The 12,205-nt window shown below is 42.0% G+C and overlaps 1 protein-coding gene across 1 annotated transcript; it reads right to left on the reverse strand.

The window, feature by feature from the left end:
- Positions 1 to 613: 613 nt before the first annotated feature.
- Positions 614 to 11,004, reverse strand: LOC122777794 (interleukin-17 receptor E). The gene is made up of 17 exons (XM_044039276.1): positions 10,447 to 11,004; positions 9,132 to 9,147; positions 8,935 to 9,036; positions 8,025 to 8,113; positions 7,844 to 7,921; positions 7,654 to 7,756; positions 6,220 to 6,368; positions 6,049 to 6,117; positions 5,899 to 5,965; positions 5,605 to 5,789; positions 5,241 to 5,288; positions 5,116 to 5,161; positions 4,876 to 5,027; positions 3,755 to 3,823; positions 3,579 to 3,630; positions 3,369 to 3,476; positions 614 to 3,250 (listed from the first exon to the last, which is right to left on the reverse strand). Exons 1-17 carry the CDS (start codon positions 10,531 to 10,533, stop codon positions 2,370 to 2,372), a joined length of 2,301 nt encoding a protein of 766 aa, XP_043895211.1. The 5' UTR covers positions 10,534 to 11,004; the 3' UTR covers positions 614 to 2,369.
- Between the last annotated feature and the right edge of the window lie 1,201 nt (positions 11,005 to 12,205).

The following is a 12,205-nucleotide window of genomic DNA, read 5'->3' on the forward strand; positions in this document are numbered from 1 at the left end:
CCTGAGAGACAAGTGCTCCTGTTGCCTGTGACGGACAGCTCAGGTGTGGAGTGGGCGTGTCAGGAGGGATTGTAAGAAACTTGGCACGCAACGTTTTTTTCTGTTTGGCGCGTGATTCAGTCGACAGAATCCAGCCCATAAACACCAAACAGACAGAGGCACGCATGACAGGTTGACTCAAAATAAGACGTTGTTAAGATAACATCAAAATGACACTTTTGTTGAATATGCCAACTTTTTTTTGGATCATAATCTCTCAAATTTCCCAAGTGTAACATTTGTGCTACACCAGCGCACGTGACGTCAGCTGTCCGCACATTATCTGCTCTCTCAGGACGTAAAGTGGTGAATAGAAACGGTTTAAAACAGCAGTTGACGTTTGATTTGTCTTGAGTTCTCATTTAATCATTAACCTGTGGAACACTGATCACCATATGTCCGAGGAACAAACTGTCAAGACCCCGCAGCTCAAATTTATGACGTTCATATCTATTCAAATGCCCTGAATTTGCTTCATGAAACAGGCTTTTCTTCCCATTTCCAGGCGTGCTCGTCTCCTGACACGAGACTAAGCCGTCAGTGCTGAACTTTATGCAAAAACAGGAAAAGTTGCTTGTTTTCATGTTTTCAGTGTTTATTGTGTTGCAGGTTACAGTTACAGTTCACTTCCTGATGGATCTGTCACTCAAAACACTGGAGTGTATTGAATTCATGTTGATGTCACTCCTTGTTCTACATTCATGATATATGTTTTATTGTGTAACCCCGGCAGTGTTGATGTCTCTGCTCACTGAAGCAGGAAAAACAAAAACAAATATTTCGTGCCAACTTTCAGCACAGACCGAGATATGTTTTGACCTGGGAAAGTACCCGAGTCTCACTTTTAACGGCTTTAACATTCTAGTAAGATTTTCAGGCGACCTCTGCACAGAACATGTACGGTTGACAGTATTTGAATAATACTGGCGTTATCTTTCCCTCTACTATTTGGCATAAGATAGCTACAATGATTCGGTAAGATCATTCATTTTTTTGTGCATTTTCCTGCGATGGACATGCAGTCAAGAGCACGGACATCCCAGTGGGACCAGGTCTGCAGGAATGATTGTGGAGCTTGGTTTGGTTCAGTCACGTCAATCGAATTTCAAGTTCTTTTAGTGAAACAGAGTGAAATGGCATGAATGTAACTTGAGCTTTATATAAGTTTGTGAGACAGCGGGGGATGACTACGTCCCCGTTTGTCTCCAGTTGAGGACAGTATCCCAGATGTGCGAAAGGATGTTGCCAAGGAGACAGTAGGAGTCTTTTTGGACTGTAAATGGTCTTTCCCTCAACCAGGCTGGACTACTGTAATGCGCTCCTTATCGGGATTCCTGGCAGGAACCTCCAGAGGCTCCAGTCCCTTAACTTAATATCAAATGTGTCCTGCAGCTACAATCAGAATGTCTTGAAGTCCTGAAGTTTCTGAAGTTCTCAAACTTCCAAGATGTCTCGTCTTCGCGGTCTGCTCTCTGTAAACTGAGCAGGTTTGTGCAGTGTCGTCCTTTGGGGGCTTTGTACTCGTGCTTTTTTCTTGTGCAGGTGTCCACTGCTGCTCGGAGCAGACGCACTTTTCACTTTCCATCTCTGCCTGGATCTGACACATGACAATTAACCAAACATGTTTATACAGAAATGAAAGAAAAGAATCTCCCTGGCAAAAGAGACTCTTCAACGTTTTGAATTGGGGTGTGATTCCTTTATTATCTTGGAACTGGACACCAGAGGAACGTCACCGTGTTGGACGTACGTTGAGTTCTTGAGTATTGAGAGGTAGTCGGTGTGTAAAAATTGAAAGAACTGGAGAAGGATTTACAAAGATGTCCCGAGTTTTAGATGAGCTTGGCCAGGTGTCCCTTGAAAAGAGGCTCTTCATCTCAATGGGACTTTTTCCTGGTCAAATAAAGGTTAAATAAGTTTATTTAAATGTTAATTTTAAATACAGGGCTGCAGAGAAACAAGTCTCACTTGTAATGGTTGAAAGATGCGACCTTGAAAGAGCAAATGCAAATGCAAAAAAATACTGTACTGTGCTGTGCTGTGCTGTCACAAGGCTTTCATGAAGAAAGTGAGGTATCATTTGCAACCGTGCGGTTAGCATTTTTACAGAGATAAGTCGGGTGTTTGTGATTGGTTTCAGCCATAAAAGAGCCTCAGTCGCTGCAGCGCTCACCTTCTCAATATGCAAATATGCAGTTTTTAGTGAAGAACAGTTGTTGTTGTGAGTGTTTTGGCTCCGAGCTGCTCACAAAAGAACGCCAGCTCCGGTTTCTCATGTATGTCTCACGTTTCCTGCAGAACAAAAGTCTGCTCTCCTGTGAAACCTGAGATTAAAGCTCCTCTGCCCTGAGCCGTGACCCGTGGAGAGGCTCTCGCTCGTGTGCGGCTTCTGGACTCGCTCCATTTGCAGCCAGTGACCGCTCGAGCTCACCCGGCTTCTTATCTGAAATCTTTCTCTTTGACGACGCGACACTCCGCCTCTGCGCTCTCCTTCCACGGCCCGCGGTCTGAGGCAGCAGCGTTTGCAGTCTGTGAGCCAGCTGTCGTGCCAGCCATATGGACTGCACTTTAGCCAGCACTCTTGGCCAACAGTGCGTCTTTAATTGACCCTGAGTGTTGGTCCTTCTCTTAATGCCTCCCAGCTCCTGTATCAAACCCCTGAAGTCCTGCGGGAGGCAGTAGCGAGGGACCTCTCTGAAGGCTTTGGGGATGTCTCTGCTGTGGCCCAGGCCCTGGAAATACACAATGGCCACCCCTTGACCTTTGGACTGCTGCAGTGCCCCCTGCAGGCAGGCCAGAGCACCTGCAAACATCGGTGCTATCACCGAAGAGGGCTCCCTCTGTTGGTACCAGTCTTCTTCGTCACAATCTTCGCCGCCTTTTTTATATTCCTCCTTCTTATCCGTGTTTTCCCTCTTCGTCTTCCATTTCTCATAGGATGTCGTGGCCTCATGACTCCAAATAATGAGCACCTTTCCTTCAGCCCTGCGCACAGACTCCCACTGCCCGTACAGCCAAGGAAGTGGACCCAGATCTGCCACTCCGGTCCTGGTCCCAGTCCCACTTTGTGAGCTTTGGGCCCACAGAGCCGTGTGCACTGTGGCATTTAGCTCCCCCTGCAGAAGTGAGGCTAAAGCGCACACAGCAGACACGTGGGCTGACTGCTCTGATGAACACACCAGCAACACTGGCTTCTGCACGTACAGCCAGCCTGGACACACGAGACAAAACATGGGAGGGGTGGAGGACAAAATCAAAGAAACAGATTTAGAATCTGAGAAAATGGCTCGTCAGAGTCAAACGTATCAGTGTCTTTAAACTGAACTAACCTGCTGCTCCACTTCTCGTGAGACGGTAGATGAAAACTCCCAGTGACGCAAAAACAACCACGAGAATCAAAGCTGCAAACGCATACATGCCACGTCTGTGGTGTGTGTCTGCGGAGGAAGACAAAAAGGCTTATTTTAACTGTAAAGGGAGCTGTGTGTGTGTGTGCAGCTGTGCATGAAGTGAAAAGCATGCATGTCGAGCTCACGTACAGTCCCAGCACAGAATCCGTTTCCCATGAAGAGCAGGATCTGACTGCCACACCTGCAAAAAAAAAAACACAACAAGAAGAGAAGAGGGGAAAAAATAAGGAGATAGAAGATTTAAATTCACCGACTTTCTCAGTTCGGCACAAAGTTGTACGTTTATGTAGTACCATGTCATTTACCTGCACACACGGCTTCTGAACCAGAGAGTCAGCGGGCATGTTTATCTTCATCTCTGCAGGTTTCCCCTCCTGTAAGAACACACACATTTTTATACCCTGTGGCAGTGGGGCTTGGTTAGAGCGACGGCTGCTGGAGGAAAGGAAGGAGTGGCTCAGCCGGTGATCAGACAGCTGGACAGAATCAGGTAATTAGTCAGCTATATAAGCATGTTTGTAACCTGGTTCTGGTCTCTTGCAGTAGGCTGGGTCCTCACACGGACACACAGAGAGAGAGAGAGAGAGAGAGACGGAGAGACACCGAGACACAGAGAGACACAGGTATATTTGCTCCCTCAACGCCGCCTCCTCGTCCTTCCATGTGGTCCCTATTCAGGTGCCACTGTGAGCTTTTCCCACTCACTGGGGTTCGGGAAGGACGAGGAGGCGGCGTTGAGGGAGCAAATATACCGGTTTATTGTAACTGAAAATAATCAACCAAACAAAACATAAGAAGTCAGCTGTGGCTGGTGTGTCAGCGCTCTCCTGCGCTGCGCTGTTCTGACTCTCTGTGTCTCTGTGTCTCTCGGTGTCTCTCCGTCTCTCTCTCTCTCTGTGTGTCCGTGTGAGGACCCAGCCTACTGCAAGAGACCAGAACCAGGTTACAAACATGCTTATATAGCTGACTAATTACCTGATTCTGTCCAGCTGTCTGATCACCGGCTGAGCCACTCCTTCCTTTCCTCCAGCAGCCGTCGCTCTAACCAAGCCCCACTGCCACATACCCATATGAACATTAAAAAGGCAAAGTTCAGGTTCCTTGAAAGACATCGTCAGTGCAGCCAGGACACTGCTGTCTCCGGGAGGCAGTCTGAGACACGGACACTCGACATCCCTGAAAACGTGCGAGTGGGGACACAAGGACTTGACAAAAGGCTGTGACCTCATAGAATCTTAAGTCAGCAACTTAAGTCAGGACTTAATCGCACGTTAGACAGCCTTTCTCAACTGGAAACTGCAGTTTGTGTCGCTTTGTAAACCACTTATCACTCGCGAGTCCATGGAGAACGTGGACAACGGAGAGACTCTATCTGAGTGTCTCTCTCAGTCAGTATATGAACATGAACTGTACTAAACAGGCTTACCAGTCTGAGTGTGTGAACGGGGCCTAAGGGTGAACAACCGTCCTCGCTAACGACACAGAGCTGAGAGGAGAACTCAGCTGAGACGGCAGACGTGAGAGACACAAACACACTTTTTTTGCTCAGTCCAATGTCCACCTCCCAGGACGGCACGTCTGTCAAAGGTCAGGGAGAGAAGACATCAAGAAACTGAGATTTAAATATGAATTCAAAAGACAAATGAATGAATGAATTTTGACTCACCAGCCTGGAAGGGACAAGTGATGTTGTGGCTGCCTTGTAGAGAGAACTGTACACGTGGAAATGCAAAATAATGTCAAAAATGCAACTTAACATTTATCATAAATGTGCGGATGTTTGATTCCCACCTGCACACACATGTCTGGGTGTTTGTCCACTGCAGACGTGTCAAATATCTGTTTTTGGGAAAAGTCTGTTAGTTTCTTATTAGGAATGTCGACTTTGCAGCCAGGTTTAATTAAGGAGGAAGAATTTTCAAATCAAAAACTGCAATTTGAAGCAACTTATAATGATGACGGCTGCAATTTAACTGGATCATTTTCTTATATTCTTCTAATTTAATGATATGTAAATGTGCATAAATGTTTAGTTAAACTTTTTATACCAAGTAACAACATTAAAATACAGTGATGTACATAGGCAGATTTATTTGCTTCATTCTCTACAATTTAAAGAAAACATTTCAACCACTTTCTTTTTCTCTGCACTCACCAGGTGTGACCCGTCGCCGTCCTTCTCCTCCAGCGTGGAGTTGAGCACAGGTATGCAGAGGTGGTCGCGCTGCTTCCAGCAGAGGGCAGCAGAGACGTTCATGTTGCTGGCAGGACACAATGAGCTCCACGTCAAACCTGTCTCATACAGAGTGACTTCAGAGGAACGCCACACGTCTCCAACCTCTGTCGAGAAAACAATCGTATTAAATCCACAGGAAAAAAAGCACCCTTGTTTTCACTCTTTCACTCTGACACACACACACACACACACAGATCATACGTTGACTCTCACCTGAGAGACTTTCCTTCAGAAAAGGACACTTTAGTTTTCGCCGTGCATCTGTGTAGGTGTAATATACCTGAGAAAGCAGACAGCACATAATATGTGCAGGAATGAAAACAAAACCTTACACCAGAAAGTGATAGAGAGCTCAGTAAGTACCTGCACACACACACAGGGCAGCAGGTATGACAGGTTAAGAACAGCTGATGGAGATTTCGATGGATCGATCTGAAAACATCACATCACAGGGAGAAAAAAGAAAAGTCATATTGTATTCTTTCTTTCTTTTCTTCTTTTCTATTGTGTGCAAACGACCGTGAGAATCCTTACAGTGATTTGGGAGGAGCTTGAGTCGCCCATGCACGCTCCATATGTGTTTCTGTAGCACCACATGGTGTGCACTTTCTTTCCCAGCTGCACAGTCACGGTGACGGACTTTGACGAGCGGTTCACAGACAGCTCAAACTCTGGGACGGGATCTAGGAAAGTAAGTGACACAGACACAGAAGGTGTGAAGACAGATTTAGTGAAGTGATGATGGACATGTTGAACCAGATAATGAATTTGTAAGGAGTTCAGACATCTCAGCACCTCTAACTTCTTCCACTGTGATTATTAAAACAACAACAATCACATTTTTCTTAACAATATGTACCTTAGAAGAACCTTTGTCTTTTATCTATCTCTATCGTGCTAGTTATCGAGCGATCAATCTATCTATCTATCATGCTAGTTAGCTTACGATCTATCTACCTGTCTGTCTATCGTGCTAGTTATCTATCTATCTATCTATCTATCTATCTATCTATCTATCTATCTATCTATCTATCTATCTATCCTATCTATTATTATCTATACGCATCTATCTATCTGTCTGTCTGTCTGTCTATCGTGCTAGTTATCTATATCTATCTATCTATCGTGCTAGTTAGCTTATGATCTATTTATCTATCGATGTATCTATCGTGCTAGTTAGCTTACGATCTATCTATCTATCTATCTATCTATAGGTTATACAATCATCTATCTATCGCGTTAGTTAGCTTACGATCTATCTATCTTTCTATCTATCTAAGTTTGGCTTAATCTATCTATTTACGATCTATCTATCTATCGTGCTAGTTAGCTTACGATCGATCTATCTATCTATCATGCTAGTTAGCTTACGATCGATCTATCTATCTATCGTGCTAGTTAGCTTACGATCTATCTATCTATCTATCTATCTATCTATCTGCTTGTTTAATGAATGAAGGTATGTTAAGAAGTGCATGACAATAAATATGAGAATTTAAAGTTGCTGTTTGCAAGAAGACGACTGGGTCACTGGATCGGATATCGGATACGTACAAAATTTAAAATCCGATACAATCCAAAAATCGTACATATCTCATGCTTCACTATGCACATAAAAATCTGCAAACATTTTAGCTGAGTCATGTTTGGGCTGTTTATTTCTTCTTTTTTGGGAGAACAATATTTGTGACACAGTTGGAAAATTACGTCTCTGAAATGACTCAGCACAAATGTGTTGAGCTTCACAAAAGGTCTAAAATGACTGTATCAGACTAATATTGGTATCGGTAGACACTTTCGGTAGAGTTTGTGATATCGGTATCAGTATTGGACACAAAAAAGTGGCATTTTTTTGTTAAACAATCGGTGTCAAAGACAATATCGTTCAGGAATCAATATCAAAGTCCACATATCAATATCGGTACCAAACATTTTTAATCAATAATCAGCCCCAAATAAAAGATGTACCTGGCACAGTGTAGTTGACGGTGTAGGGTGTCGATGCTGTGCTGTAGGTCACAGAAACAACACGCTCGGCTTCCGCTTTGATACAATCATATTTAAACTCCCACTGTGGAGACAAGAAAACCAAAAACACAGTAAGAGACAATCATGAGCATCAGTGATTCCACATCTATTAAAGAAAAAGTGAGCTCACCAAGTGAGAGCTGGGACTGTAGTCCTTCCGTTTGACACACGAGATTCCGTTCTGAGCTGGAATTGGTGCATTGATGCACTGACAGAGAGAAAACAATGATACCATTGTTTGTACCCGACATGAATTATACAAGACATTCTATACATATTCAGGGATGAGAAAGACAAAGTCATAGTCCAACCTTATTTTTCTTTTTTCCCTTTTTCACAACGGGCCAAAATGTCTGCGTGGTCCGTGAGAGAATTTCAATCTTCGGGGTTTTGCAGATGTCTGGAAGAAATAAGAGTGACACATGTTTTTTTGTTTGTTTTTTTTCCTCGTCTGACATGAAACTTGATATTATTGTGATAATCTGCTCAAAACTCCCCCAGGCCTATATTGTAGTGACACATGAAGAAGGTTGTTTTGGAGATTCAGTTGAGCTAATGTTACAAACAACATGAGTTCCAGTAATTTTTGGGGGCGGAGCTTTGACCAAAATGCCAATGGAACGGGTTGGGATGCGTGGCTTGCATTTAGTTAAGCTTCTATCACAAACAGTGTATGGGCCGGGATATTAAATGAAGAGAATCGCCTGTTCACCTGGTATAGTTAAAGAGAGAGGATGAGCTGGGTCACCGTAGCTTTTGTTGACCGATATTTCTTTGTGATTATTTGTGATTATGAGTCTATGCGTTGATCATCCTGTTAATTAAAAGGTTAAACTCATTTTGAGGTCTCAGTAAATGATTTTATTGTTTAGCACGTTGGACTATCAGACCCAACCTCCCACCTCTCAGTGACTCTTTTGTTCCATGAAGTCACTCCATATAGATTTTATGAGGTGAGTCATGTGAGTGTCCGTATGTCGGGCTGGTCTTGTCTGTTCCACTTTATACAGTACTGACACTCTCTGACAATCAGTGGACGACAGTCTGTCGGCGTCACATTTTAGTATTGGCTCAGCTCGCTTGGAACCTCGTCAGAGCAGGTACAAAAAAAAAAGTACGCACCGAGTCGTGGAAAAGCTCCAAACGTGTCGGTACCTCATACATTTAAAAAAGATTTGTACTATTAAGTTAAAAGAAAAAAGAGTGTGTTTGTCACCGTACCATGAGCCTTCATCCAAACACGGAGAGTGATACATTCAGAATACGCCTCCCCGGGACCCTGGACCACCACCGGGGTCAATTTCACTGGTCCCTCGACATAATCTGTACACAACACACGCACAAACACAAATACAGTAAGGATCATTACACACGTCTGTCACTTGTAACCACTGAAATGTCAAAGTGAAACAACTTACCACTTTGGTTTATCGTCTACAAGAGAAGGAAGATAAACAGAGTAAGTTTCAACAAATATAAAGCAGCATTTGTACAAGGTAAAATAATAATAATAATAATGTAAGTTAGTTTTGACTCCAGCTTCTCTGCCAACCTCAGGTGGAGAATAAAGTGGTAGAAAATGTAAATATGGATGGAATATGTTATTATATAGAAGTAAAATGCAGCTGTCCTCCTTATTAAAATATCCTGGATTCCATGAGTATAATGTAAAAAAGCTTTTCAGGAGCGGACTTTATGTGACACCTGAGAACAAAAACTCTCACCTTTATGACTTGATGCATTACAGTTGAAGCTCTGGGCATAAATTAATAATAACACTCATTTTCTGCTTTGTAAATAAAAAGAAACCTATGGATTCTTGCCTTATTTTAGAAAAGACCAGGAAATAAAAAGAAAAAAGGTTCATCATGAACCCAGAAGAGCTTTAAATTACAGTCAGTTCAGTATAAATTTTGCATTGTTGGCAGAAATCCTGTGTGTAATTAGTGGTTTCATCTTGTCTGTAGAACAGAGTCATATCAGAACATCTGATTTGTCTCAAATGGTGGTCACTGAGACAGAGTTTCCACAATAATCCATTAAGAAGACCATGATGTACATGATGCTTCTTAAATGCGAATATTTTCTGGTTGTTTTGCTCCATGTCTCAAATAAATCATTCAAACTGAATCATTTTGGTTTGAGGACAAAACAAAACGTCATAATTTCCAGGTTTAGATAACACTGAGCAACATTTTATGGACCAAATAACTTACTTTGCAGCCTTAAAACAAGACTATATTTTACCTTTAAAAAGGTGTTGACTGCAATGAAGATTAAACACATTTTCATTTTGTAATCTGAAATCCTTTGTAGATTCCAGAAGAACTACATGAGGTTGTCCCATGGGTTTAGTAAAGGTGGGTAAATTATGTGAAAATATTCATATTCTTTAACAATATTAGATTTTGTTTTGACATGGAACGATATACAGGTGGAAATTAGCCTCAGGCTACAACCTGGCACATTCACAATATATATGTTTAGTAATATGCACTTTCCTTAATTAAATAAAACAAACATAATAATGATACGAAAATTAATCTATATATGTATGTGTATATATATATATGTATATATACACATACATATACACAAATATAACAAAAAAGAGAGAGAGTCACATGAGATTGATTGGGGGAGTTTGAGACCTATTTCTATAGAATCTTTATAAAAATAATAATAATAATAATAATAATAATAATAATGATAATAGTGAAGTGTTAATCTCACCTGACATGTGGTGGTACATTCCAGCAGTAGTGGAAACACCATGAGGGCAAAAAGCGCCAGCGTGGTGTCAACACACGTCAGAAACATGGTGATAACCTGTTTATGATGAAGAGATTACGCGGTTATGATGATGGTGATGATGAAGAAGTGTCCTCGTGAATCCATGGCTCTTCTCCATTGGGCTGCTGTGTGTGTGTGTGTGTGTGTGTGTGTGTTTTCCCAGACAAACACAAAGTTTGCACCGACACTCTTCCCGTGGTGTATCCCGTGTGTGGTGCGCGCTCTCCGGCTGCAGGAGAGACTGAGAGCGCGGACGGTCCCGGATCTTCACCCGCCGTGTGAGTGGCGTTCACACACCTGCGTGTTTTCTTAATTGTTTTCCTCTTTCTACTGACTTTTATGTCAGTGTTTGTTTGCTCCGCCTCTCATCACCAGTGTCTCTGCCTCGTGTGGAGGAAACAACAGCATCAATAAAGAGAATCCACTTTAAATGCCGACGCCAGCTCAAACCGAAAGTAAGACATAGTGAAGGGCGTGAGAACTCGGTGGGTCTTAACACACTGCAGCAGGGCCGGCCCAACACTTTATGAGGCACTAAGCTGAATTTGATTTTGGGGGCCCCGCCTCCCACCACCTCACAGTCGCAAGTGCTTGACTTTTACTGATACAAATGTAAAGTGCATTAATTATAGTTTGGTTATTTACACCAAACCAGTGTCTTGTTTTTGTTTGTTTTTTTTACCTTAAATCTGCCTTAGTGGTTCTCTATGATGGAGTATTAAGGCCAAACTGAAGAGGAAAAGAGGAAATTTCTTTCTTTCAAGAATAAAGCATAATATTATGAGATAAAGTCATAATATTACGAGAATAAAGTTGTATTATTAAAAAGTCTTAAAATTACATGAAAAGTCATGAGAATAAAGTCGTAATATAATGAGAATAAAGTCGTAATATGAGAATAAAGTTATAAAGTTAAAAAGTCATAATGCTACTAGAAAATGGTCGTGAGAATAAAGTCGTAATATTAAAAGTCATAATATTACAGGAAAAAAGTCATAATATTAAGAGAATATAGTCGTTATATTAAAAAGGCATAATACTACCAGAATAAGGTCATCATATGAGAATAAAGTTATATTATGGTAAACACCTACCACGGTTTGAGAACCATCGCCTTGGAGGACAGTAAAGTTATTTAACAAGGGGGTGGTGTGTGGGGGGTCACACAATATGTATAAAATATAAAAAATATCTATACAAATGACAGAGAAAAACAAAGGAAGAACAAAAACAAATAAAACTAAAACCCATTGATATAACAATAAAAATGCAATAGTGCCCGTTTAAAAGTCAAACAGTCGTAAACAAACAATCGTAAAATAAATGGTGATTATTTACGTCACCTTTAACCATTCATTCATTCATTCATCTTCTACTGCTCTCTCCGCCAATCCCAGGGACATCAAGGACAGGTCACCAGTCCAGAGTGTCCAATTCAACTCTGCATGACGTGTGGGAGGAAAAATGGAGAATCTGGAAAAATCCAAACACATACATGGACAACATTCAAACGCCACACAGGAAGTTCTATGTCAAACATATAGATACTGTATACCACCCATCCATTAACTACCTCTTTATCCTCCAATGGAGGGTTGTGGGGGGTGGTGGCCCTGCGATGGATTGGTCCATGCAGAAAAGGCCCTTTTTTTTCCAACCAGGGCTCAAACCTGGGTGTCTGCCCTCTCCAATCATTTCC

The sequence above is a fragment of the Solea senegalensis genome, linkage group LG11 (genome assembly GCF_019176455.1).
Source record: "Solea senegalensis isolate Sse05_10M linkage group LG11, IFAPA_SoseM_1, whole genome shotgun sequence".
NCBI lineage: Eukaryota > Metazoa > Chordata > Actinopteri > Pleuronectiformes > Soleidae > Solea > Solea senegalensis.

Excerpts from the sequence above, each read along its gene's own strand:
- LOC122777794 (XM_044039276.1), bottom strand. The coding sequence starts at position 10,533 with ATGTTTCTGACGTGTGTTGACACCACGCTGGCGCTTTTTGCCCTCATG. Across the intron at positions 6,369-7,653 it reads CGTCAACTACACTGTGCCAG|ATCCCGTCCCAGAGTTTGAG; the intron begins GTACATCTTTTA and ends TTACTTTCCTAG. Across the intron at positions 5,790-5,898 it reads TCTGAAGGAAAGTCTCTCAG|AGGTTGGAGACGTGTGGCGT; the intron begins GTGAGAGTCAAC and ends TTTTCTCGACAG.